At 34.4% G+C, this 24,188-nt stretch overlaps 2 protein-coding genes across 4 annotated transcripts in view; one reads left to right on the top strand and one right to left on the bottom strand.

The window, feature by feature from the left end:
* The window catches only part of ANO3 (anoctamin 3), a 333,485-nt gene that overhangs the window by 81,437 nt on the left and 227,860 nt on the right, over positions 1 to 24,188 (bottom strand). For all 3 annotated transcript variants that reach the window (XM_003830440.6, XM_034932304.3, XM_034932303.3), the window contains one exon: positions 22,172 to 22,232. In XM_003830440.6, the coding sequence (XP_003830488.1) occupies positions 22,172 to 22,232 (61 nt within the window). The remainder of the gene's footprint in view (positions 1 to 22,171; positions 22,233 to 24,188) is intronic.
* MUC15 (mucin 15, cell surface associated) lies at positions 16,080 to 21,258 on the top strand. Its single transcript, XM_034932305.3, has 3 exons — positions 16,080 to 16,804; positions 18,689 to 18,838; positions 20,727 to 21,258. The coding sequence occupies exons 1-3, from the start codon at positions 16,111 to 16,113 to the stop codon at positions 20,885 to 20,887; spliced, it is 1,005 nt and encodes a 334-aa protein (XP_034788196.2). The 5' UTR covers positions 16,080 to 16,110; the 3' UTR covers positions 20,888 to 21,258.

Below are 24,188 nucleotides of genomic sequence, written 5' to 3'. Positions count from 1 at the left end.
TAAGTAGTCTATGCTTAATCCACTGGAAGGCCATAATAAATTGTAATAACCAATTTTCTTAACACTCTAGTTGTTACACATACCAAGAACTTTGTCTTGGTTTCCCCTGCATGAAGATAATTTTCTGCCAGGGAAAACGGAGGTATTGTCAATTATTTATATTTCAATTGTTTCACTTTTATAAAAATTCAGTCACAACCAGTCAGTTTCCACATGATACTTTCCATCTTTTGTTCATGACCTAGGAAATGGCATGGCATCTTGTTTCTTTTCTCCTTTTTTTTTTTTTTTTTTTTGAGACAGAGTCTTGCTGTGTCGCCCAAGGTGGAGTGCAATGGTGTGATCTTGGCTCACTGGAACTTCCGCCTCCCAGGTTCAAGCAATTCTCCTGCCTCAGCCTCCCACATAGCTGGGACTACAGGCACGTGCCACCATGCCCAGCTAATTTTTGTATTTTTAGTAGAGACGGGGTTTCACCATGTTGACCAGGGTGGTCTCGAACTCCTGACCTCAGGTGATCCACCTGCCTTGGCCTCCCAAAGTGCTAGGATTACAGGCGTGAACCAAGTGTCCGGCCTTCTCCTTGTGTATTTAAAACTGCTGCCTCTAGAGTCAATAATTTAATCCCAAACTTATGTATGTTCATCATTATAGTGAGCATACAAAAAAAAAAAAAAAGGAATTGCACCATATTTCCAAAGAAGAGAACTGGCATTTACTGAGGACTGACAATGTCCTTGAGTTTGTGCTAGATATTTTTACATTAAGTCACATCATCTTCAAAACAACTCAGGCTAAGTAAACATTATCCATCTCACTCATTATATAAACAAACCGAGACTCTCAGAGGTTAAGTTATGTGAGGAAGTTACTTGGCTGGAATGCTGAATTTCTTCCATGGTTTATTTCAAACATAATTTGGAATAGAACTTTCTTGGCTATATAATCTGTAACTTCTTCCTAGGAAGAAATTAGCATCACAGATAAAACGTTTAAGCAAGTTTCTGATACAGCTAAATGAGACAAGGAACTTCTGGGAGGTGAGCTGCTCATCCCACCAGTGGCCCATCAATCAGCAGTTCAAAGGCCTGTGACTTGACATGCTTTCCTTTCTGAGTCTAATAATATTTACTAACCATTTTTTTTAAATAAACATTTCTACTAAGATATAAATCTTTGCATTGGTCTGTTAGAGGACTTTTGCTTTATGGCAAAACTCATAAGATTATGATCCATGCTCATAGCTTAATTGTCTGAAAATATTTCTTTTAAGAGAACACTATATCTGAATTTGTAGATATAGTGTAGTTAAATATGTCTGAATATAGAGGAAAGCACTGTTTTCATCAGAAGAGTTAGAGACTTGGAGACTTCTCAAAAGAAGACCCAGCTGAAACAATAATTATCAGAGCCTTCTTTTGGCTCTCTATTCAGGAGTGGTATGTTAATTTACATATGTTCTATGGTGCCCAACACAGGTAATGGAAGAGAAATAAGATCTGAATACATGAAGCCAGAAACTATGGGAAATTGTAAAAATTTCAACTAATCTATGAAAGACACTAGAGATTTTGCCAAATTCACAACAATCTTAAAAATGTACATAATATTGCCAGTGATGAATTATGAAGCTGAAAGAAACTTTGAAACTATCAATAATAAAAACAGAATTAACCATGCTAGAGAAAGAGGAAAGACTGAATTACTTTTATATTCCCTTTATAAAATATTTTTTAAACATCATATAAAGACATAATTTAAAATCTCTAAATTTGCAGACAAATATAGTCCAAAAAGCATTACAGAGATGTGTTTAGCAGTCAGTTGATTAAAATATTTTTAACCTTCTGGATTTTGCTTTTTGTGTATGTTATTTTGGAGTTTTAAAAAATTTATAAATTTGTGATTTTGTCCATTCTCATTACTTTTGCACCTCATTTTGTATTGGTATTTTTGTAATCTTTTTCTTAAAAGGGGCTTCCAAAATTGTATATCTCTTCTCATGAATGGCTATAATGCATTAAAAACTTATGTGCCAGTCATGTTGTTACATATTCTACACATGTTTACTCATTACATCCTCATACCAGCTTCATGTGCAAGAAACTGTTCTATTGCTCTTTTACTGGTAATAATACTGTTCAAAAGTGAACTCGACTCTGCCCCAGGTTTCTCTGACTCCTCAATGTTACTAAAGTACTTATATTTAAAAGAGGGGATTCATAACAACTTTAATTGGATCTTTTTCATGAAAAAAAAAAGATCCACGTGACTTAATACTTTCTTTTGCTTTTTAAACAAACAAAAAGTGAGGCAGATAAATAGAAAATCCTAGCATATCTAATCTGTTGTTTTCTCCTAATTCAGCACAAAAATTGAGTTCCTTTTCTGTAGCTAAAGAGCTTGTATGAACTGCCAACTTAGCTAACCATATGTTTTCAATGTTCCCTGCAAATTGTTTGAGGTATGTATAGTCCTTTCAATGGATGAGTAAGTCTTTTGTCATTGTTATTTGCTGCCTGTGGACTTGATTTCAAAATCTTCTTCAGGTCATGAATAAATTTCCTTTTCCTTCTGTCCCTACTTTTGAGCCAAGGAACAAATCAAGATTCTTCCTCAGAGTGTACACACCTTCCCAGGCATCTCACTCTCCTCACTCTATCTGCTTCAAGTTATGGCTCGTTGGTGAGAACACTCTGCTGCTGAGGTTATAATTTAGCTATAATAACTTTTTCTAACTAGACAGAAACAGATTAGATATGCCAGGATTTTCTAATTACCTGCCTTAAATGCTTTTTTAGAAAGCATTAATAAATCATGTGGATCTTTTCCTAGCAGTGGTAAGATAAGTTATAATATCATCAAACTGTCAGTTTTGCCACTTCAATGTATTTATGCCTGGTTGTAACCTCACTTAATAAGTTAAGTCCATGTAAAAATAGTTGATAGTTAATAAATTGGGCAAGAGTTGCTTAAACAGATTAGACTATATAACAAAATTAGGGTTTTAAAAGAATAAAGCTGCTATAACAGTACACTTCATCTCACAGGAATTAATCAGTTATGGTATCTCCACAAAACAGAATATCACGTATTGTTAAAGAGAGCCGTCTCATTTTCCCGCAAGGCTGCCATTTGTAGGTTGAAGAGTCACTTGAGTGCTGGAAAGAAAAGGCTCTATTTCAGAATTCTTCTAATAGCAGGAATCTACAGGGAGCCTATAACTCTCCATTTTAGCAATAGGCCTCTATCCCCATATTCTACACACAGCTTTCTGCCTGTGAACATGCACAATTGGTCCATCGAGACTAATATAATCGTACATTTAACCCTGTTCCTATCAGTTACTTCAATGAGCCCACAATTTCCAGATCATCCCTCACTCCCCAGGAACTGATCCTCATGCCACCAGGAACAGGGATTGCCTTTGTGATGATCGCCCGCTCCTTCCCAACTTTTGAAACAAATTCACTATTCCCTTTTTACACAAAGTCAAGGCAAAGCCTTTTGTATCCCTTCACCTTCTTACTCTAATTGAAACCTGGGACTCCCCTAAAACCCCACTTTCCATGTAGCACACTCAAGTGATAGCTCTTTGTCTCCTATGTCAATACGTACTGCTGAGATAGTGAATTTCTTGCTCCTCATTGCTGCTTTAGGACCATATTTCCTCCCTCCTAAACAATTTACAGATTTGAATCTCATATTATCAATTCATGCTTCCTACTGCCACTCCTTGTGGTAGTCATCTTCTGTCTCCTGGAGACACTTACCTAACATCTATGAAGATTTTAAACTCATGTCTTAATATAACTCTTATCAACATACTCCCAAAACGACTCTTGGAAATTGCTATATACACAGATAATCTTTCTAGTACCCTGGCTTCCCAGTTCTTTGATCTCTATCTTCAAAACTGTTTTCTCCTACTCGGTCTCACTCATGTGCTCCCACAACATACTTTTGATCAATAATAGCAGGCCTTCCATGATATTCAATAATTACATTCATAGTTCCAGTTCAATCCCTATAAACTGCAATTCCAACATTCTCTTGAGCCAGATTATCAATTCATTGATCCTATCATATTTTTACTATCCTTTCCTCCCTTTGTGCCTTCACTTTTGTCGTTATGTATCCTAATGGGCAATCATTATACTCACTTGGGTGCAAATGCCCTCAACTCTCTAGCTCTTGTTTCAGTTTGTCATAAGCCCATGGTTTAAATACAACCCTAGTTAAACCCATCACTCCATCTACTATCGATTTGTACTCATGCACATTAACATAGCTGGAAAAAAGCACAGCTATTCTGAGTAAATTGTTTTATTTTATATTAATGATTCCTAACTTTGAGTAGATCTTTGAGGCTGCCATGCTGTAATACTTTCTCTCTCTCTCTCTCTCTTTTTTTTTTTTGAGACGGAGTCTCTCTCTTGTTGCCCAGGCTGGAGTGTAATGGCACAATCTCAGCTTCACTGCAACCTCTGCCTCCCGGGTTCAAGCCATTCTCCTGCCTCAGCCTCCCAAGTAGCTGGGATTACAGGCATCTGCCGCCACGCCCAGCTAATTTTTTTTTTTGTATTTTTAGTACAGACAGGGTTTCCCCATGTTGGCCTGGCTGGTCTTTAACCTCAGGTGATCCGCCCGCCTCAGCCTCCCAAAGTGCTGGGATTACAGGCGTGAGCCACCATGCCCAGCCACTTTCTCTCTCTTTTTTAAAAAAATATCTGATACCTATACTCCCATTACTCTCAGTTGACAATTTTTCTGTCTACATGACTACCACCAAAACCATATCTACCCACTTATCTAACCTTGTGTCCATATCCTCTACATTCTTACATGTTAGAAGATTTCTGCATCTCTAGTTAAGGCCAACTCTTCTTGTGAAATGGCTCCTATCACTAATCACCTACCAAAGAAAACTGCTCACAATCATATAAATGTGGCCAAGGAATGTCCTTAAGTGAAAAAAAAGTCAAGTTTCAGATCTGAATGGGCCAACGTTGAGAAGAATATTCTAAAAAGAAGAAAAAATAAACTTACAGCTGTCTCATGAATAGTATATTCACTTTTTGTTATTATTGTTGACAAACATATTAATATTTATTCAATCATTTATCAATTCACTCATTTAATCTTTCACTTATAAGTTTATCCAGCATTTACTCTGTGCAAGGCATTAATCTAACCCTGTGGATAAAGCAATGCAGAAAACAGACAAAAATGTAAGCTGTCATGAGCTGACTTTTCTAGTATGGGACTAGATGAGAAATACATACATAAATAAGATATACAGTATGTTAGATGGCAATAAGTGCTATGAAGAAAATGCAGCAGGGAGGAGTGAGAATAGGTCAGGAAAAAAGGGTTTCAGTTTTACAAAGTGTGATCAGAGAAAGCCTCTCTGGCAGGGAAAAATTCAGGTAAAAATAAAGAAGAGTTTACTCATTCATTTTTCATGAAATTAATATTCATTGAGTAACTACTATGTGCTGAGAGATGCAAATTCAAAATAATTTAATATGTGTTTGTACACTTAGTTGGATTCCTCTCAACATTTATTCATGCTGATACTGAAGCCTCAATTTTTATCATCTCCAAAAAAATTATTATATTTATAATTAATTAAGTCTAATTGAGTTTGACTACTAAGTGTCCAGTAACACACAATTACTTTATATATTTTAACTTGACTCCACACACAACTAAGAAGTAGTGTCGCTTTCTTTATTGTACAAATGAGAAAATATTCTTGGAAATGTGATGGCAATTATCCAAGGTTATGAAACCATTAAGTGGCAAAACCAGGATTCAAAACAAAGAAAGTGTGACGTGGTAGCCTGAGCTTGTTCTACCCAGCACACTGCTTCCTTGGTGATTATAAATCTGGAGAATCTAGCCGGAGACAGAGCCCCAGAGTGCTAACACTGAATAAAGATTTCATGGGGCCACTTGAGCGACAAAGTCTTTCTGCTAACATGTGCGGACTATGATCATGTCAGCAAAAGCATCATTCTGAAGAAAGTATTGTTTATTTTTTAAATGTTTCCATCAACTTGTAACAACGCTATCCTCTACCTTTTTTGTTTTTGTTTGGCTAGAACTGGAAGGGAAGATAAAAAGATATAGTGGACACTATGTGAGACCCTAAATAATACAGAAAAAATACCCAAGAAAATATTTTAAACCTATGAACAGCTTCAAGTCCTATTAGACATCACATAGAAATTATTGAAAACGTCGGATTTACTACTCTGAATTTAATAGCTGCACAATGTCAGTGGTTTTGAAAATGATTGTGTAATCGCTAAAATAATTTTGTGAAATTATTTATCTCCTTGTACAAAATTTCTTTCCATTATATATTTAAATAGTTGTAAAGGTTATGATTTCCAGTGCTTTATAAAAATGGACATTTTAAAATAAATTTATACTAGTATTTTATACCTAATTGTGTCTCTTTAAAAATATACCTTTAAAAAGCACTAATCTGTTGCAAAATTTAAATTGTTCATTTTATCTTTAAATCTATTTCCATTCAATTTCTACTTCAAAATATTTCTAATATATATTTATGTTTGAAAGTGTTGATTATCTTGCATAGTACTCTAAAATAATTTTTAAAATGAGATAGAAATTGTTTAAATTTTTAAAATTTCTTGTGACTATTAGGCTCTTACCTTAAAAAACAATTAGAATTGAGTAATCATCAGAAGTAATAAAACAATATAATCAATTTTAAATTTTAATGAATATTAAATGCAAAATCTAAGACTGTTATATTCTTAAGGATGTCAGTAGGATTTGTGTTCGTTTTTCAATTCATATTTTATATTGTTACAATATGGTATTTTCAATTATATATTTTATATTTCAAAATGTTTACCAAGAAAACATGTTCACATAAATATATAGATAGAAATGCAACAGGTTTTGCTATAGTCTTATCATTCGATTCTTTTAACTATGGTCGAATTAAATGCCCCAAATCACATAAAGATCTATCCTTTAAAGTTATTTTTAGTTGATTGATCAGGTTTACAACTTTCTTTAGCTCACCATTTATGTATGTATGCATGCTAGTATGTATACTTGCATATATGTATATGCAATATCATAACCTCTGCTTAACCAAGGGCATTGTCCTAGAATTTCCTTAACCCCAAAATGGAACATTTGACCTTTCCAAAAAGTTATAGTTAAGTGAAGAAGATCTTATTATAGCACCATATTACTTACCAGAGAAAGATAAACTTGAATAATAAATAAACGTTAGCATTTATGAGAATAATCCCTCTATTTCTATCCTAATAGAATATTGAAATAAATTAAATGTTATCCCCAAATACATTTCCCAGCCGTTAAATTCTATTTTATTTATAAAGAATATCATTAAAATACTCTCAAATAATAGATTCATAATGTAATTTATTTTACTATTATTCAAATATTTCTTTTTTGCTTAAAGTGCCCATGTCCCTATGGGGAAACAAACATGAATTCTACTTGTAGCCTGTATCAGACTAAATATGCTATCAGTGAATCTGATCAATGCAAATTCCCTACATGTGACATCAGCATCAAGATTTGATGCTATAGGGTTTGTACAAAAAGATGCTCTTTTGGATTCAAAACAATGTTTTCAATTAGTTTGAAGTGTGGTCCCAAGCTATGTCTGCTTCTGTATTCAGATCCATTAGTGATATTCATGTGTCTTCGTGTTCTGGAAACTCCACTTGTGAGTGGTTCTATCATTGCAGACTAGGAAGAGGTTTTTCTTCCTCCCAGTATGTATTGTGAAACGTAATTAATGAGTGTAAAGCAATTGGTGAGTGCCAGATGAAAGGCACCATAGTGGGTAAGTACCAAAAAAAATTATACAAGCACTGCACAGTGTGTCATCTCAGCTGGGTTTGCTGATGAAATTGCAGGTAATTATCTCTTATTGTGGAGTTCCTCTGGAGAAAGGAGGTCTAAAGTGGGATTGGTCTTACCTAGAACCTAGGACTGTATCTCAGTGAAACTTGTTTGTTTGGCTAGAAATTACTTTTTAACTCCAACTCCGTGAGTAAACAAAGGTTTCTGATAACAACTAAATGAGCTAAGTAACAACTGAGGCATTAAATTTATGTACAGTTTACATTTTATAAGTTTATTTCCAGATGTGCTCAAGACAGTGAGGGTAGGTAAGGTTTATCTCTAGGGTGAGGTCTAATCAATTGATTATGATTGTAAGGAGGGCAATGATGAATAGGATTCTGGGCCCACAGAAAGGGTCTTCAGGAAAAAGCAAGACGAGAAATTAGCGGGACTTTTATGGCAGTGAAAACGGAGAGCTATAGCAAAAGTGCATTGCAATGTTTATGCCTGCTATAAGCCATAATTACTATGGTTAAGGCAGAAGGGGATAATGATATTCCCACACATATTGCAGAAAAGGCCTAGGGAAAAGGTGCACCCAGTCCTGCTCAATCATGTTCAGTTCTCTAACTACAAACAGAAAATATATTTAGTTGGATTTTTACCTAAAAAGTGGCTAATCTGAAAATAAGCCATTGAATTTTATTAAGCCACTGTTCAGTAACTGTTTGATTAAATTTAACCTGCTTTTCTTCGTACCACAGTAGAGACAGCTTAAATATCTTTTGAGACAATATTTTTTAGGGGTTGGTTTAATTTCTAATCAAACTCTGAAGGGGCCTTTGGGCTTCAGAAAATTTAAAACTGTAGAATTACCTTGTTCTTTCCTCGGGCCAATTAACTGGGCAGATTCTTTGCATTCCATTTGAAGCTTACTAGCTCCTGCATTTTAGCTAAAGTTTCGTTTCTCGCTCAGCAGTTGAAAACCTATCTCCTTGTGCAGCAGAAACCAAGTATGAACCTCAGGCATATTGAGCTGAACGGGCCTTGGCGCCATCCCCAAATGCTGATGTGCGGAAGATCCCAGTTTCACTCTTCTCCCTTTCATAAGCTCTGAAAGGAAGTGTAGGAAGTATGCCAAGTTGTTATTCAACTCTAGTATTTAATCAAGCATTACCTGGGCACTTCTGAAATTCTCCAGCTTCTAAAGTGAGAGTAAACCAGAGAGAACACAGGGTAGAAACTACTTAATCGAGAAGGCTCCTAGGATAAGTGAGGATCACATGGCCATTCTCAGGCCCCAGTTCCTCTCCAAACTCCTGAAAGTCAGCAAGAAACCGAATCTCAGTCGTGATAATTATTTTTCATGTAACACCTCACAGCGTTCTCAGGGATCCCAATATATGCTGCTAATTCACTTTGTGTTAAGTAGGAGTTTCTTAAAAAAACAATTTCAGTGGACCTCAGAATAGACGCCTCACTATTGACCCCACTACATTTTCTCTACTTAGGCTTTAAGTACACAAATAGGGCAATCTACTAGAGTACAGAAAAATTGTTTATTATTTCAGAGAATGTGGGGCTGGCATAGAGCAACAAGTGCAGGGCATGACTTGTTTGGATTCCTCACCTGCAAGGAGCCGGGGGGCCCAGCACATGTCAGAAATTCCTGCTATACCAGATGACTTTGCCAAAATCTTTGTCCTTTTTTTCACTTAGGGGGAAAAAAAAATTGATGACCCGTGTTTTGCTACCGCTGACGAGAGTAATACCTTGTCCCAAAGCTAAAACGATCAACCTATGAAAACTGGAGGGTTGGGCTTTTGTTGTTGTTGTTAAAGGCCTGAATGAGGTGATATCTTAATGCTTACAGCTGAGAAGCAGGTCAGTCAGGTTCCTGGGCGCTCTGTTACACAAGCAAGATACAGCCAGCCCCACCTAATTTTGTTTCCCTGGCACCCTCCTGCTCAGTGCGACATTGTCACACTTAACCCATCTGTTTTCTCTAATGCACGACAGATTCCTTTCAGACAGGACAACTGTGATATTTCAGTTCCTGATTGTAAATAACTCCTAAGCCTGAAGGTAAGTGTGCGTTGGGTCACTTAGGTCTCTCGCTTTCTCTCTTTCACTCTCTACTCTCTCTCTTCCTTGATTATTTACCAAAGAGAATCGCAGTGGTCTCAACTTTGACAGAACAGCCTGGCAAGTAGCTACGGCAATCCTTGCAGAGACAAGTAGTTGTTTTATTAAGTAATGACCTTCCAAATGAGTATTTGCACTCCTAAATGAGTTAGCTTTAAAAATTACTGCCAAATTTGCTAGATTACGGAACCAGCAGAAGAGTTACATAAAAGCCTTATTTAAAACAAACGTGACTATGAAATAGAATTTTCTTAAGTCAGATCTTAGTAAAGGTTTCAAAATGTTTAAAGTGGAAGTGGCAGCATGAATATAAATTGAATCTTAGATTTAAATTATGCATTTGTGCTGAAAGGTTTTTGCTTTAAGTATTAGAGGTTTTTGCTTTAAGTATTAGAATAGTTTTGGAAAAAATCTTCTAATAAAATAGTTTAGAAGCTTCTATAAATCTTTTTCAAAGATTTTCTTAATTAAAAAGTTGGGAAACTGTTGTACAGTACATATAATTATTTAGCATGATATGTGTACATGTCTAACTTTCACTGGAAATCTAAAAGGTTACATCAGTTACTACAGAAAACATCCTAGGAAATGAAAATGTGGTAAAATTTCCTAAAATTATTTTCATTTTGTGGCTATATAAGCCTCTTTTTTTATTAAAAGGATGCTGATTTCCATTTATCTACTTTCTATTTAATCTGTAGAGGCTGCTCCTATAGACATTACAGTATGATACAGAAGGCTGGAAACCCTATGCTTGAAAATTTTGATCTAGAACTTTCCTTTCAGAGAAACTTTCTTTCTTTCTAAGCTTGACACTCATCACCAATTATTTAAGTATTGAAGTTTATGACTGAAAACTCCTAAGGTAGCAGGTCATATGACAAACTCTACATTTTTCCTGTAGTTACGTAGCCTAAGTCTTTTAGCCAGAATAATGTTCTCAAACTTCTGAAATTTGTTTTTTTCTTGAAAGAAAGCCAATCTTTTCTTTTTTATTTTTTCTTCCTTTTTACACCAAATAAAAGTAAAATGAGAGGCCTAAGTTTCTCAGGCACAATCCTTTTTCTAGTTGGTTACGCTTCCAAAACCCTCCCATAAAAGAGGCATTTTTAGAAGGATGTCTTATGTCCTCATTTATTGTTGCTCTTGAATTTAGGAAACTAAAAATACTGTCCAACATTGGAAAAAGTCACTCAGAGTAACACTCAAGTTCTTCCTGAGATGTTAGCTACATAGCAGACAGAGTTTTCTTTGAGAGACAAACAAAACCCATCTGTCTTAATTTGTAGCCTAAGATCTGTGAGAAGACATGATCAAACACAACTTGGAGAAAAGGCAGCCCAATGTATAGTCATCAGTGATTTTACTATAGAAACATGCTTTTATATTATGCCTGCAGTATACCTGAACTGATGATTCTATTTAGGATTTCTGATTTTGATTCTGTTTAGAATGACTAGCATTTCTTTGCCCTTATATCGGTTAATTACCTGACATAAACCAGGACATCTCCTTATTTCCAAAGCTTGGTATAAAATAAGTATGACCCACGATTTCAACAGAGAGCCTGGACAGAATAATGACTTTATGCATTTAAAAGGAAGCAAAAATATGGACAGTGAATGTGGGTTTGCTTCCCTTACTGGCCAGAGGTGTTTTTTGTTTTTGTTTTTTCTCATCACCTTCTGCAGCCCTCCGTACAAAAGTAGTAATGTGAAACCACTTTCCAGTGCCAATAACAAAGAAGGCGAAAGTCGTGTTCATTCTCCCTCTGTAGAGGAGTTGTTCTAAAACAGTGACACTATGAAAATATATTTTAAAACTAGTTAAATTTTAAAACAAAAAAATGTTAATATATACAGGAAAGTTTAGAATCTGTATTTAAGGTATCACAAAGGAACTGGAAATCCTCCTTTCTTTTTCTGTTCACTTTATAGTAATTCTACCCTTAGAAGGTTTTCGAGTTTGTGATGATCCTAAACCTCTATTTTATAACTTCAAAATTTCTCTTAGGAGCTACCACCCAGATGCAAAAAGAGGCAAAGATCAGGAGGTGAAATCATTACTGGGTTCTCCTGATTTCTCTCCCTCTGCAATTCTACTTTTCTTTCATCCCACCTTCTGTCTGCCCCCACAGTGCACCTGGCTGACAGATGAACTTGGGTGCACTCAGGGATACCATCCATAATCCATCATCATTTCAGCTTTATAAAGCAAGTATATAACATAGAGTTAGATATTTGAACTCCAGAGATGGAGAGAGGCTGAAAGGAAAGCACACACCAAAGTAAAATATATATAGATTTCATTTGTTGCCCTCTGGAGTTGCTGTCCCACCTCCATTAGGCTTCTGTCACTTGCAATGTGCTTTGTTCAGTTGGCATGAGGTCAAACTTCGGCCAAATCTCCTGGACCTTACTCCAGCAAAATTTCATGGTGGGGTTCTGAATAGCGGATGACTTCAATTCCTGGCTGCTTCTACGACTTTAAGATGAAAGGAACCTGAGTAAGTGGCGTAACCTGGCTCTCCTAGAAGCCAGGCAGCAGAGGCAAACTTGTCCCTACTGCAATGTCAGGACAATCCGTCTTCACAAAAGCCTTATCTGTAGTGTATAAATTTCTGAATAAACCATAAATATTTAATAGTATTCACAACATACTGAACTACCCCTCTCTTCCATTTCTCTCCTTTTCCTGGGAGATAAATTATAGGCAGTAACAGAGTGCTTCGCACATTTGGGGTGTTGATACCCTAGGTTTTCAAGTTACAATCAAAAGCTGGGTAAAGGAATGAGAGATCCCCTTGGTGGTTCAATGTCACAGGCAAGGTGAAACAGGAACAACAGAATTCACTTTATTGACTCTTGATGTGTAGATTTTCATTACAGGCAGGGAATGAAAGCTCAATGCCATGTCTCTCACATGATATTATAAGAAAAATAGAAGAACAGCTAAGGACATTTTTCCCGCCACTGGTGACCACTTTATTAGGAAGAGAAAAATAGCAAAACAACTAGATATAGAGAAAATAAATCGAATGCCATAATAATGCTGAAGATAGTGGCTAAGTACAATTGACAAATTAGATCACATGCAGTAGATAATGAAAAGGAGCATTATGTTTGCTGTGAACTTTGCAGAGTTCACAGGAGAGAGATGTTTCTGAAAAGGTACACATAACTATTTTTAAACTAAACTGAATTATATTTTAAACACACTAGGTGAGGCATCAATTTAAGTAAATATTGGTCAACTACAGGTGCCAGAGATAATCATTCATGCTTTGTAAATGCTAATCTGTAAACTTCATGGTAAAGATGTCCATCTAGAAACCATAATAGACAGTTGTCGTGATTTTCTTAAATTACAGCAAAAGCATATTTAGTGTACTTAATGGGTTCTTTGAAGATAGAAAGACTTATATTATCAGTGTTTTGTAAAAATGGGATTATAAACTGCTCTGGTTAAAATAATTAAATTTGGAGAGGCTGTATTAAAAAAAAAACTATGGTAGGAAGAAGTTCTAAAAAGCAGCTGTGTACCAAATTCTATATTCCTTTGCAACTTATGTTACAAAGATGAATACTGACTAGCTTTAAATCAGACATGTCAAGGTTTGAATCCAAATCCGATCTCTCAGTTACTAGCTGTGTGTCCTTGGACACATTACTTACATTATTTATGTCCCACTTAATCATCTGTAAAGTGGGATTAATAAGCCCTTCTTCACCATTTGTTTATTTTTGGTTAGCATTAAATGGAAAATATGTAAAGCAGCTGATATATCAAATGCATAATAATAATATACTTTCCAATTATGTTAAACATTTTTAGAACAATCTGAATTTCTTAGTTGTCACAGAAAAGTGAATGAAATATCAATAAGCGGAATGATCACAAATACAAACACCTATGTAATCACAACCAGGTTGAGAAATAGAGTATCACCAGCACACAACGTCCTTCCATGCTCCACCCAATCAATTCTGTTTACTTCCAGTAATAAAGCCCTTTCCCAATCGTAACATTGTAGCTTTTTGCCTGTTTTTGAACTTTATATACATGAAATCACACAATACTACTGGTGTTTCAAGCAGTGCATTATATTTGTGATAATCATCCATGTTGTTGCATGCAGCTCTAGCCTGTCAATTTTCACTATCTGAATATACCACAGTTTATTATCCAATCTGTTACTAATGAACACTTAGGTTTGAGGCTCTTATAAATAATGCCGCTATGAATGTTCTCATATGTCTGCCAGCTTTTCTTTTTAAGTAGATTTTTCTTAAGTGATAACCATAGGGCATGGAAGATACAATATGTCTAAAATTCTGGAAGTATATGATTATGCAATTGCTTGCTAAAAGCTTTTGAAGAGAAGTATCAGATTTTGAAGATAACTAACATATATTATAGATATATTTACGTTGTACCACATGTGAGAAATTATTATGTAAGAGAGGACTTGCTACTTAAAATCAACACATAACTAGTGGGAGTGTTTAGAAGCTCTGTAGACCCTAATGAAAAATCAACAAGGCTGAAAATATTTGTAAAAATTTCAGAGAGCTGTTGAGAAATGGCACACAATACAAGAACTAAGTAACAGCACTTGTACCTCCTCCCTTTTCCTCTCTCAGTCAGCATGGAGACTTTCAGTGAAAAATAAGGTTCAATTCAAAAACATGAAATCAGTACTCAGATTTTATTGCTTGAGAAAAAAAAGTCTATTTTTTTAAAGTAAATTTTCCATTAAAAGCACTTCAAATTTTAGCCTCTAATGAGATTGGAGTCAGTTGACTTGGCTTTAAATATTGCCTCTTCCATTTTCCAGCTTCTGTTACTAGCCATTGTGAGCTTCAGTTTCTTCATCTGCAAAATGGGCATAATACAATCTATTCTTGCCACATCAAGGGATTGTTGTAAGTATCAAATAAGATGATACTGTAAACTTTGTAACCAAAAAGACACTATAGATATATTATTATATTTGAATATTAAATGGAGGTTAGCATCTATTAAGTGTTTACTTTAGGCTAGATGTTGTTTAGAGTGCTGCTACCTAAGTCAGCCCATTCAGTCTTCAGAACAACACTCTGAAGTTAATTATAATGATGATAAAGCAACTGCTTATTGTGGTGATTATTTTTCATGAGTTATTTGTGTCAGAAGCCAGAATTTGAATATAAATCTGATTTCAAAACATTTTCCTATATCACCCTATTTATGAATTGTGGCACTTCCACACTTAAGAGGCGGAATGATGTGCCTGGACTGGAGATTAGGACCCAATCTACAATTATCTAGCTTATTTTTCCACACACACCCCAACCATATTCTTCTTTTATAAAATAAGAGAGTAAGATTAAAGAATATCCTTAAATCTAGAAGGCTTCTGAATCTCCCCAGTTAGGGATTAAGTAGCAAGAAGGACATCATGAAATGAAAAGTATTGTGGAAAAGGGATACATTCAAATTCAAATAATTCAAACTAGATACTAATAAAATGTATTCAAGGGTATTCCTGACTGACTCACTTTAAAAAAATCTAATATATGGTGCATTTAATGTATAGTCAGTAATGTCATTTTCATAATAAATATTTCAAATGACAATTCAAATAAAGAATGCGTTTTCTTAAATAGATTGAAGAAATCAGCCAGCTCTACATGGTCTATATTTACAATATTTTTAAAATGTTATTTAACAGTTCATATACATGTTTTAAATATACATGTATGTGTGAGTGGGTGGGTTTTTATGGTTTTCTTCCACCTTTTCCCAAGCTAAATGGTCTTTGAAATAGCAGTGTGTGGCTTGAGGAAGTTTTTGCATGGCATTTCCCTAGAAGCAAGCAAGGAAGAAAGATTACGTGGAAAGCAGTACTCAATGGCACTAATTTAAGTACATAATCCAAAATAAGCAATTTTGGAATAAAAATATGATATTACCACCTCTATATTATGTCTAGATTTTTATCACTTTAAAATATATAGATCCATTTAAAAACTCAGAATGTTTTATTTAAGGAATTCAAATGATGGTTATTTTCTTTCAGATTCCTTTAAAAAAAAACCAATACCAAAGAAGCCTACAATGTTGGCCTTAGCCAAAATTCTGTTGATTTCAACGTTGTTTTATTCACTTCTATCGGGGAGCCATGGAAAAGAAAATCAAGACATAAACACAACACAGAACATTGCAGAAGTTTTTAAAACAATGGAAAATAAACCTATTTCTTTGGAAAGTGAAGCAAACTTAAACTCAGATAAAGAAAATATAACCACCTCAAATCTCAAGGCGAGTCATTCCCCTCCTTTGAATCTACCCAACAACAGCTACGGAATAACAGATTTCTCCAGTAACTCGTCAGCAGAGCATTCTTTGGGCAGTCTAAAACCCACATCTACCATTTCCACAAGCCCTCCCTTGATCCATAGCTTTGTTTCTAAAGTGCCTTGGAATGCACCTATAGCAGATGAAGATCCTTTGCCCATCTCACCACATCCCAATGCTACACCTGCTCTGTCTTCAGAAAACTTCACTTGGTCTTTGGTCAATGACACCGTGAAAACTCCTGATAACAGTTCCATTACAGTTAGCATCCTCTCTTCAGAACCAACTTCTCCATCTGTGACCCCCTTGATAGTGGAACCAAGTGGATGGCTTACCACAAACAGTGATAGCTTCACTGGGTTTACCCCTTATCAAGAAAAAACAACTCTACAGCCTACCTTAAAATTCACCAATAATTCAAAACTCTTTCCAAATACGTCAGATCCCCAGAAAGGTAAATATAAATGAATTTAACTTTCCTTTTGTGTGAAACTGAAATTCCAAATAAGTCATGCAGAGTAAGTCTAAGGAATCACCATGCTGGAAAAACAGAAGAGAACACAATAGCATGGATTTTCTCACTTTTGAGGGATGATCATTATAGTCACTAGAAATAGTGAAGTGGTTTTAGGGCTTCAATGAACATATACTAGTCATTTCTCTTTGGGAGTGTAAGGAGACAGTGGGACAAAATGTGAAGTTAGGTTAGGTCAAGAAAAGATGGAGACTGAAGCAATGGTACAGCTTTGACATACTAGGTAACAATTTTCAATTAATCTTGAAAAGACTACCTGAAATTTCACATGCTCATGTGAATACTATACAACTGAACTTATATATATATATATGTATATATATATGAGTATATATGTATATATATGAGTATATATGTGTATATATGAGTATATATATATGTATATACATGAGTATATATATGAGTTTCTAAAAAGTTGAACAAAGTAATGAATTTATAAATTATCTGTCACAATCACAAACAATTTATTATGTGGACATTTTTATGTTTCATTTAAGGATTATGTCAATCTTTTCCATTTGAAACATAAAAATTGTTTTACATTTTTCCATAAAATGAAAAAAAAACCTAAGTTTTAATAATTCATTCTTGTTTTGTTTTTTGAGGTCTAATGTATTTTCCCCCCTTGAAATTTTTTTTAATAATTTGTTTTCCTCCAAGAACTCACTTCCAGTGTGGTTTACTTAAGGATTATATTAGTAATGTAAAAACCAAATCATATATACAAATTCCTGTTTGAATGTTGTTGCCAGTGTGTAGGAAAAGTTTTAAATTCTGAAATATAGGCTTTTTATAATACCACGATCAATATATTGTATATGTACATTTAACTATGATTTTAACATATCTTGTCATTTTTAAAAATGCTTCCTTTCTTTTGTCTATCTAAACCTAATATACATATTGAGAATACTGAGTACTTACTCTTACCGTTGCTATTTTATGTAAAAAAAATTTAGTTAGCTTACTTCTCTTTTAGTACCAAGTTTACTGTACTCTAACATGAAAATTAATTTTTTTAGAAATGAGATTTTATATAGAATCAGAGACCCTGCAAGACCCTTTGCCTACCTAATTAATGAGTCCCTCAAAAAAAGAGAAGAAAAAAAGAGAAATGTACTAAATTTCAGTTCAGAGAACATTTAGTTTATTGAAAATTTAGTCTTCAAATAAGATACCGAGTGAAAAGAATAATACAGTGAAATTTTGAACTCCCATAAGCTCAGGCCTAGAAAACTGTTCTTGATATGCAAGGCACTGAAGTTATCTTGCCTTGGTTTATTTGTGGTGTTTGGAAATACCTTCTATCAGGATACACTGATTTTTCCTTGTAGTGACTTCTTATTTGTTTATCATGGACTCATTTTCTATTACCCACTTACTCCTATTGGCTTTTAACCTTTGAATTATTTACAGAAACAAGTGCAAAGTTCATTTCATCATTAAAGTTCAACACTGATATTAGATCTTAATGGAGTATGCACATGGCATTTCAGTGCCACTGATGTTAATAAGAACAAGACACAAGACACGGCTATAGAGCTAAGACTTAGAAGTATTTCAATGTAATTAAAAATTAGAAGTGTGGTTTTATCAACAAATATGTTTGCCCATATATCCCAAATAGTACTTTATAAGACACACACACACACACACACACACACACACACACACACACAGAAACACATCATTATCTAATTTTAAAATGTTAAACATTCTTTGGTATATGGAAAGTTCACATGTATAGAGTTCGGTTCTTTGAATAATTATTTTATATTTCTTTAAATTTTTTTTGTCCTGTAGAAAATAGAAATACAGGAATAGTATTCGGGGCCATTTTAGGTGCTATTCTGGGTGTCTCATTGCTTACTCTTGTGGGCTACTTGTTGTGTGGAAAAAGGAAAACGGATTCATTTTCCCATCGGCGACTTTATGACGACAGAAATGAACCAGGTAAAATCTATTTTCAATACTTCACCTGGGCACAGTGGTTTTAATTAAATGAGGATGCCAATGTTCACTGCATTGCCTAGAAGGTAATTCCAAAAGAATTCATATGAATGAACAAACTAAAGACTTATTCTGATCCACCTTCTGTTTATCAAAGAACAAAACCAAAATAATTATAGACCTGTGAGTGAAATTTAAAAAACATTTGAACTGTTGCTCATTGCATCAAAATTGGTTTTAAATAATAATCCAAGAATCTAAACATATGTATAAAATTGGAAGATAATGAATGGTAGGACATTCAGAAAAAATGACCAGTTTTGTTAGCAAGTGACGGCAAAGCTATTCCTTGCCATTGTTAGATCATTAAGTAGCAGTAATTTGAACAAAGATTGATTCTAATTTGGAGCTCTTTTAAAGTTTATACAGATACAGCAGCCCTCCATTAACCATCTTAATGAGGCTCTAAAACAAAGCATCTAAAAGTTGCATATTTGCACACACAGTCACATTGTACCTTAATTCAGGAATTTTCCACTCATATGATGGAAAAGGCCAACCATAATATCTATGAATGAGAAATATGTATACTAAAAATAAGGTTGTCAGTTTGTGCTTTAATAATATAATATCAATTTGATATTTGTTTTAATGCTTGGTTCATCTGCAGTTTTATACTTCAGGGAAAAAAATATGTGTTTTCTGGTTTGCACAAGGGATTCTTGTCACCATAACAAATAATTAAATGCTTCTGGTGGGTCCCATTGATGAAGTCTTACTGAATTTGAGTTTCGATGAGTTCAGATATAACTGATATATTTCTCGTATTCAGAACCAAATCTGTAAATTATAAATGTAACTGAATTCTGATGGGTTTCTAGGAACTAATACAAAACAAAAAGTACCATTCTTCAAAAATTAAAGGATAGGATTTATAACGGTGGTTTTCAACCATTTTTTAAACTTTGAATCTTGCCTTTACATGTAATCTCATGTAAAAACTCAATCTATCAAAAATTGATACAATCTAAACTGCTGTGATAGAGGCATAAAAGAATAACACAATCCACAACAACTGTTTTATCCATCAAAGACAGCTTTGAGACACCTCTCCCAAAGACCTAAGGTTCCTGGGAGCCCAATTTGTAAACAGATGGCTAAAGGAATAAGTAGATAAGCAAATGATGATACCTAAGTGAATAGTTTACTGATGTAATTAATAATTAGTTATTGCATGTAGTACTTTAAGATACCAAGAGCATGTCCAGTTTTGCTTTGAAAATGAATTCAAGATCTTTAGGAAATAATGACTATTCGTTTAAAAAGAAAACTAAATTTCCACATCAACAATCAGAAAACATCAAGTACATGGTAACTTGAATCGATCAGAAGAAAACATAAGCTCCCACAAATACTTCTTTTATCTCCTCCACCTTAAATGGTTTAGCCATCAAGATACTGTGATATTTGGTAAAATAATAACATTAATTTAAAAATTATTGACTTCACTTAAAAAAATTTTACACCAGAAGTGACAAATTCTGAACATGTTGACAAGGCTTTGAAATCACAAGATTCAAAAGTCAATGAGGTATGGTCTACACTTCTTTATGCAAGGTATTGATGTACTATACTAGTCTCTTCTTTAGTTCCTTTACTTTGAGTCCATCAACAGTAAAATTTTGGAAGTAAAACTGTACTCTTAGTCTTATAAAAAAATGAAGCTTGAAAAACATCTACTTATTTAAAATTTTAGAACTAAAATCTAAAAAGCCCATATAAAAATATATTTATTTTCTCATCTAGAATAATTCCTATAACTTGGTGGATGCCTGAACATGAATCTTTCAGAGTATCACTGTGAAACAGTATTATTTTGTTACTTTTTTAGTTCTGCGATTAGACAATGCACCGGAACCTTATGATGTGAGTTTTGGGAATTCTAGCTACTACAATCCAACTTTGAATGATTCAGCCATGCCAGAAAGTGAAGAAAATGCACGTGATGGCATTCCTATGGATGACATACCTCCACTTCGTACTTCTGTATAGAACTAACAGCAAAAAGGCATTAAACAGCAAGTGTCATCTACATCCTAGCCTTTTGACAAATTCATCTTTCAAAAGGTTACACAAAATTACTGTCACGTGGATTTTGTCAAGGAGAATCATAAAAGAAGGAGACCAGTAGCAGAAATGTAGACAGGATGTATCATCCAAAGGTTTTCTTTCTTACAATTTTTGGCCATCCTGAGGCATTTACTAAGTAGCCTTAATTTGTATTTTAGTAGTATTTTCTTAGTAGAAAATATTTGTGGAATCAGATAAAACTAAAAGATTTCACCATTACAGCCCTGCCTCATAACTAAATAATAAAAATTATTCCACCAAAAAATTCTAAAACAATGAAGATGACTCTTTACTGCTCTGCCTGAAGCCCTAGTATCATAATTCAAGATTGCATTTTCTTAAATGAAAATTGAAAGGGTGCTTTTTTAAGAAAATTTGACTTAAAGCTAAAAAGAGGACATAGCCCAGAGTTTCTGTTATTGGGAAATTGAGGCAATAGAAATGACAGACCTGTATTCTAGTACGTTATAATTTTCTAGATCAGCACACACATGATCAGCCCACTGAGTTATGAAGCTGACAATGACTGCATTCAACGGGGCCATGGCAGGAAAGCTGACCCTACCCAGGAAAGTAATAGCTTCTTTAAAAGTCTTCAAAGGTTTTGGGAATTTTAACTTGTCTTAACATATCTTAGGCTTCAATTATTTGGGTGCCTTAAAAACTCAATGAGAATCGTGGTAAAAAAAAAAGTTAACCAAAGAATATACCTGTACATAATTTGTACAGTTTTAAGTTGTTAGATAGGAACTGGATTTCTTATGTATTAGACATTACTGCTCAATCATAATGGAATAGATTCTGCATCCTTAAATGTATGAACCATAAGGTTAAAAAAGATGAATGGAAATATCAAACAACTTTTTACTGAGCATCAGTTTCATAAGCAATAATATAAGAAGATTAATTTGGATTCTAGTATGTTTCAGTTTGTTTTTAATTACCACCTTCCTTTGGTAGAAAAAATATGTTCCTTGATGTAGGAAAGTCTAGGTTTTAGAGATTAGAGGATGAGATCAAGAGTTAAATGCCTAAAGAAGCACTGAATGTATGAAGAGAGCAAACAAAGCAAGTACCAACCTAGAGGCTTTATTTTTGAATTGATTCATGGTGTGTGTGTGTGTGTGTGTGTGTGTGTGTGTGTGTGTGTGACACAGAAACAGCTTCAGAAAATAAGGGATAGAAAGTAATGAAGAAAGCACTTACCCCATATTGCCATAAAAATAGCAAAGAAGACTGTCCCTCCATTATCAAACAAATATGTCACCTGAGTAGAAAACAAACAGAAATATTAGTCATGCAAATTGATTATAATAAGCCAGTGAATACTGTTTGCACTCAGGTACTATGATTTTTTCTCAAATAGAATCATATTATTTTATAGTACAGAAATATTATATATGAATTCCTTTCATGGGTCTTGCAACAATTTCACATGATTTTTCTCATGGGGAGAGGTGAAGAAACAACATTAGCCCTCTTCTCTCCTCTCTTGATTCCCTTTATACCCCACCATCATTTCTGATTATAAATAATTCTACCATTCTATGGAAGTATTTGTGGGTCACCGATTGTCAAACTACTTACTGAAAGTTGTATGAAATTAGTTTTTCAGGTGAGGCATTCCTAGTTGCAATTCCTGTTAGCAAAACTTCTAGGAGTGGGGAAGTTGGAAAATGCAGGATTCTTCCAGTGAGCCAGCATTTCCCATAGCTAACCCTATTCTCTTAGTCTTTCAAAATGTAGAATGGGTCCAATAATGGCTATAAGATGTAATACATCCCATCTTAATTTGTTTTAAAAGTTTCATAAGTCACTGAACACTTATGAAACAAAGTGTTTTTTAATCAGATATCAACTGAAACTTCATAAAGGATGCATAGTTTTATAATGTTATTGAATCAAATTTTAAGGCTTGTATTGTTTGATTTTAATAAAGTATAAATTCAATTTACCTTTGCTTGTTTGCATTTGCATAATGCCCTCAGTATATATGTAACTTAGTGAGAGAAATTAAACTAACACAGTGAAGGCAAAAAATGTCTGGCCAGCACAAAAATTCCATAGAAACAATAGAGAAAATAGGGGCATTGTCCTCACAGGAGGGTGAGGACAATCATGGGTTAAAGAACAGTATTATAAGGAAAGTTGGAATGGAATGGTGTCCTCCTTGTTCAATCTGACATCCAGAGGGTGCTCAATGGGAGCATTAAAACAACAGTAATACGTATTTCAGTTGTAACATCTGGAACACACTGCAAAATATATGTAAAGCAAGTCATCATAAATGTATTTTCCTATAATGTGGCATTATTGATAATATCATCATAGAAAAGATGCGCTCCCTTTGAAGGTTGGTGGATAGGTGCAAAATGTCCCATATGGCTCTAAAATTCATTGTTGGTTAAGGCATGGTATTTCTAAAAAATAATATAAAAATCGGTTTTCAAAACAATCATCAGTGTACATTTATATCAGGAGAGAAAAGGATCATAAAGAAATTCTCCCACAGAGCTCATAAAATTATACCCAGCAGGGAGTCAATAATTTTTGTTTCTCAAGACGTCCCACAGAGACACCTGAGGCTGCTGAACAGCTGAACAGCTGTCTGTTTTCCTTTGTAAACCAACATCATACAGGAAACAGTCTCTTAGAGTGTTAGAACAGACTTTACACATGGGGATTTAAAGGTCACCAAGAAATAATGGCCCTTCCCCGCTCTAGAAATAACCATGCTTTTAGAAAAGTGGCAAATAAAAAGCCATCCTTAGTAGCAATTGTGTTGCATGAACTTATCATAGTTTGTGTAGTATTTTCCTTTAAAGTGCTTCTCATTTTTTTTCTTACTAGGTTTGCTAACAAATCTTTCAGGCATTTTAAGTCAATAAATTTAAACATTAATAGTTTAGGAACATCTTCATGAGATAAAGTTGGAGTACATGTAATATTCTTGTAATGTGGGATTATATACATCTAATGGGAGATAAAGCTAGAAGGAGCATTAGAGAAGACTTCAGAACTTGCTCTGAGGAAGAGTACAACAGTGTTTAATCATGTGTTAGATTTACCAAGCTATTACACATGGGATGTATTATGACGTGGGAGATCATAGAGACAACAAGAACAGTTCGAGGTCTGTGGTTATAGCTTGAGATGTTAAGGGCTTTATTTAGGGTGCTGACATATGAGCTGCTGAATGAAAATGGGAAAAAGAATGAAGGAA

This window comes from Pan paniscus, chromosome 9, assembly GCF_029289425.2.
Source record: "Pan paniscus chromosome 9, NHGRI_mPanPan1-v2.0_pri, whole genome shotgun sequence".
In the NCBI taxonomy this organism is placed as follows: Eukaryota; Metazoa; Chordata; class Mammalia; order Primates; family Hominidae; genus Pan; species Pan paniscus.
This window is presented reverse-complemented; position numbering and strand designations above follow the sequence as displayed.